At 40.7% G+C, this 4,317-nt stretch overlaps 1 protein-coding gene across 1 annotated transcript in view; it reads right to left on the bottom strand.

Annotated features, from left to right (window-relative positions):
- Positions 1-3,933, bottom strand: part of LOC115144179 (guanylyl cyclase C-like) — a 24,694-nt gene extending 20,761 nt beyond the window's left edge. Inside the window, exons 1-5 of the mRNA XM_029685001.2 lie at positions 3,028-3,933; positions 2,581-2,693; positions 2,442-2,509; positions 1,844-2,059; positions 1,456-1,577 (exon numbers count right to left, since the gene is read on the bottom strand). Of these exons, the coding sequence (XP_029540861.1) occupies positions 1,456-1,577; positions 1,844-2,059; positions 2,442-2,509; positions 2,581-2,693; positions 3,028-3,241 (733 nt within the window). The 5' untranslated portion in view covers positions 3,242-3,933. The remainder of the gene's footprint in view (positions 1-1,455; positions 1,578-1,843; positions 2,060-2,441; positions 2,510-2,580; positions 2,694-3,027) is intronic.
- Positions 3,934-4,317: the final 384 nt, after the last annotated feature.

The raw sequence follows: 4,317 nt of genomic DNA, 5'->3' as shown, positions 1-4,317 counted from the left end.
ATTTTCCCATTATGTCAAGCAAAGATGCACTGAGTTTGAAGGTAGGTCTTGAAATACATCCACAGGTACACCTCCAATTGACTCAAATGATGTCAATTAGCCTATCAGAAGCTTCTAAAGCCATGACATCATTTTCTGGAATTTTCCAAGCTGTTTAAAGGCACAGTCAACTTGGTGTATGTAAACTTCTGACCCACTGGAATTGTGATACAGTGAAATGTAAGTGAAATAGTCTGTCTGTAAACAATTGTTGGAAGAATTACTTGTGTCATGCACAAAGTAGATATCCTAACTGACTTGCCAAAACTAAAGTTTGTTAACAAGAAATTTGTGGAGTGGTTGAAAAACGAGTTTTAATGACTCCAACCTAAGTTTATGTAAACTTCTGACTTCAAAAGTACATGGGCTTCATATAATAAGACAGAGGGAGACTGTTTGCCTCGCTCAGATGCTTTCTCTGGTGAAATGGATTCAGCCTTGTGCGAATTGAAGGAATATTATGAAACACGGATAGACACGAATTATAAATTATTTTCTACTTTGTTGTTTTTTCTTATAAGCAAAAAAAGTTCTCCATGAATGCACGCCACTTTGTAGGCTGAATGTCAATACACTTATGGTGTTTGTAATAGAGATCTCTTTCCATTCAAATGGCGGGTGCACAATGCATTTCGCTCCCGACGGTCTAAGGCACTGCATCTCAGTGCAAGAGGTGTCACTACAGTCCCTGGTTCGATTCCATGCTGTATCACATTTGGACGTGATTGGGAGTCCCATAGGGCGGCGCACAATCAGCCCAGCGTCGCCGGCGTAGGTAAAAAAAAAATAAAAAATTGTTCAGACGTTGGATTTATTTTGAAGTGGACGAACGTACGCAGGTAACCTACTGTATTTAACCAACTTTTTGAAGTGATTTATTTGACAATCAGATGAAAACATAATGACTGGTTGTGTTCATGACATATTAAAATGAAATGCATATTTACAGTTAAATTTCATCTTTACTATAAAGCCCATTAAAAAATGATATCGCTCCTATGCACACATAGAAGGTCCAGTTAGAAAAATAGACAACCCCCGAATGTCACAGTGTCACTTGCACTTGTGATGGCACTTTCAAGTGAATTTACTGCTGAATGCTAATACCCTTTTATAAAACCCAGACCTTGAATGCAAACACTGTAACAAGACTTTTGGAATTGACTCATGATTTATTTGAACTGTAAAATGTACCAACGCTAAGCTGAAGCATTTAATGCGTTGAACCATCATAATTATATACAAAAAATCCACCTTGCAAATGTTATGGCCACCCTAAACTGGGTCTGTGCCCCACCTTGTCCACCCCATTCAAAATGTTCTGGACACTCCATTGCTGGCCTTCCCCCTGGTGGGCTATCTATCTGCCAATCCTCCAGATTTGTGAAAGGAGTGAGATGATGTGGGTTTACTTACAATTGCTTGTCCTCTTTTTGGAGTTTAATTCCATTCTAAGGTCTTCCGCTTTGGTTATAACTTGGGTATTTTTGACATGTAAGGAAAAGTGGGCTGAGCCTGTACCAAGTGCATTGATGTACCTGAGGAGGGATGGGGAAATACAATGACATCAGTATCAACATCACATCTAAGCAAATATAATATACACAAATAAATATTCTCAGTCATCAAATCGTCCATTAGCCTACAGAATCACTTGTCAGGGAATATCCACCTTCACCCTTTTCCAGCATATTACACCTACAGAACTGACAAGTCAGGACACAAGTGACTCAAAAGCAACTCAAAGGAAACTCACAAACAGCTCACAAATGTCTCAAAAGCGACCCACAAGTAAATCACTCACCAGAAGCAGTCCTCAGTGTTCTCCTGCTTCTTATAGAGGAAGGCTGTGGACCACTTGGGTTTGATATTGTTTTTGAAGTCCCAGAATTTTGTGAAGAATGTGGAGATCTTGCGTGCAGGGGGCAATATGCGGGTCAGGTTGTCTTGGTAGTCACAGGACAGAGCAAAGCTGCCTGCTGAGATGATGGGCATGAGGAGCTTCAGACCAACCTCTTGACTGGAACATTGAGAGGGGAGGGAGAGAGGGATTGATGGAGGGAGAGGGAGAGAAAGAAAGAGGGATGGAGACAGAGAGAGAGAGACAGCGAGAGAGAGAGAGAGAGAGAGAGAGAGAGAGAGAGAGAGAGAGAGACAGCGAGAGAGAGAGCGAGAGAGAGAGCGAGAGAGAGAGAGAGATATGGGCAGAGGGATGGAGGGTATGTGAGACAGAAAGACAGACAGACACACACAGGGGAGAGTGGGAGAATGACACAACAGTATGTAATAAATTACTGTGTTATTAAAATGTAACTACAAGAGTAAACAAGTTGAATAAAGGTGAGGGCAATATATATAGAGGAAGTAAAAGAGAAAGGGTGTCACAGCAACACAACACTTACTCAACCATCTGAAAGGTTGCATGGGTACAGGTGGGCCCCAGCAAAACCCAGCCCTCCTGGCCTGTTTTCTGAAACAAAGGAGAAGCAGCTTAGATATGTGTGTGTGTGTGTGTGTGTGTGAGAGTTGGTTAACACTCACAGTTAGGTTCTTCAAGGTCTCCACCACTTCACAAGTGCTGCTTTTGCAGCCTTTCTTGCTGTACAAACTAGTCTCGAGCCCAAGGAAGTTTGCAGTCAGGTTTCGCTTCACTCCTTGGAAAAGAAAACATCAATACACCATAATGGTGGCATAAAGATTACGGACCCACAGATAGCAAGTCAGCAGAACATCAAATCTGAGCTGATAAGATAAGTTAAATCACAAAACAATTAAGCTAAAAATATTTAGGTTAGGCTAAGGTCCTGACATCTATAACACAATGTAGGCCTAGGATATCCTTATAAACCAATTTTGTTTTTTATAGTCTGCTATATGTGATAATTGTACACTACCAATTAAGGGGGCTCAGCCACGGTGGGACTTGAACCAGCAGCCCTGTGCAAATGCTCTATTAATTTACAGTTTTTAAATTAGAATTACATTTACCGTTTGGACAGCTTTTACAGGGGAGTTCAGCGTCGAGCTGGATCGCACTCTCCACAGCGCTACGGACAAATGTCATACTCCAGGGAGAGATGTCGTCATCCAGCAGAACTACGTTCATCATGATCCCATCTAGACAGTGAGGGTATATCGCCTCGCATCGGCCTGCGATCAACACCATCCAGCAGACACACACCCACCAACCTCTATGAGCCATTCTGAGGACTTAATGTATAAGCTAATGAATGTTCCTATTTTTCATAAGGAGAGTCTGGATTTCCCAGTCTAGATGACCTGTTCTGGTACCAATGATGTTGAGATGTTCAATGACAAGACATTGAGCTGTGGGTAAAATCCATTTGCCAGAAATGTTCTAATAATTCCAAAAAGTAAAAAGTTACTTGTCATCCCTTTCATTCTGTATTCCAAATATCGCAATATTCTCACGCAATATATATTCCATTCAGCACATGTACTTTTTCCAGTTGGAAAACAAAATTGGTGTGTGAAAAACAGCCTATAAAAATGTATTTACTTCTCTGAATGTCTCAAACATTTTTCATTCATTTAACTACTTACTGTGAAATCTTTCATTGATCGACTGCTTTGTTTCAAAACAAGGATGTATGGATTTACACACCTGCTTTGTTCCGCTCAGATTCGACAACTCACCTGCTTTCTTAACTCACCTGTTAATGAACAACTGGAATCGACACATAGTCTGAGGGATGGGTTGGTCTGCCAATAACTTCCTCACCATTCATTGTTCAAGGTCCGTATGAACCAATACTCAGACATACTGCACACTTCACATCACACAATCACCATATGGACAATACACACAGGCTAGTACACATCCATTGGCCTGTAGGCCTATAGGGTAAAAGGACAGCATCAAATGGGTAATGAGGCATCCACCTGATTTCACTACGAATAATGTATGGACCTCCCTTCCATCTTATATAGTGCAAGTGAACAGCAAACCTGGTTTCATAAACAAATAAAACAACACCTCATGGCACAACGCCTCTCCCCCATGTGACCTACTTGTTGCGTGTATGCACTGACATGTACTGTACTTTTTATATATTTTTTATTTGAACCTTTATTGAAATAAAGTCAGTGTATGTGTAACGGATAGATGCACACATACACACTACATGTTCATGTTTTTAAATGTATGTAAATTGTTTTGCCTATAATGTATTTTTTTGTTATGTGTCAGGCCCCACCCAGTAAGACTAGCTGTTGCCATTGGTATCGGCTAATGGAGATCCTAATAAATCAAATCAA

Source organism: Oncorhynchus nerka, linkage group LG16, assembly GCF_034236695.1.
Source record: "Oncorhynchus nerka isolate Pitt River linkage group LG16, Oner_Uvic_2.0, whole genome shotgun sequence".
In the NCBI taxonomy this organism is placed as follows: domain Eukaryota; kingdom Metazoa; phylum Chordata; class Actinopteri; order Salmoniformes; family Salmonidae; genus Oncorhynchus; species Oncorhynchus nerka.
The sequence above is the reverse complement of the archived record's forward strand: the minus strand, read 5'-3'. Positions and strand labels throughout refer to the sequence as shown.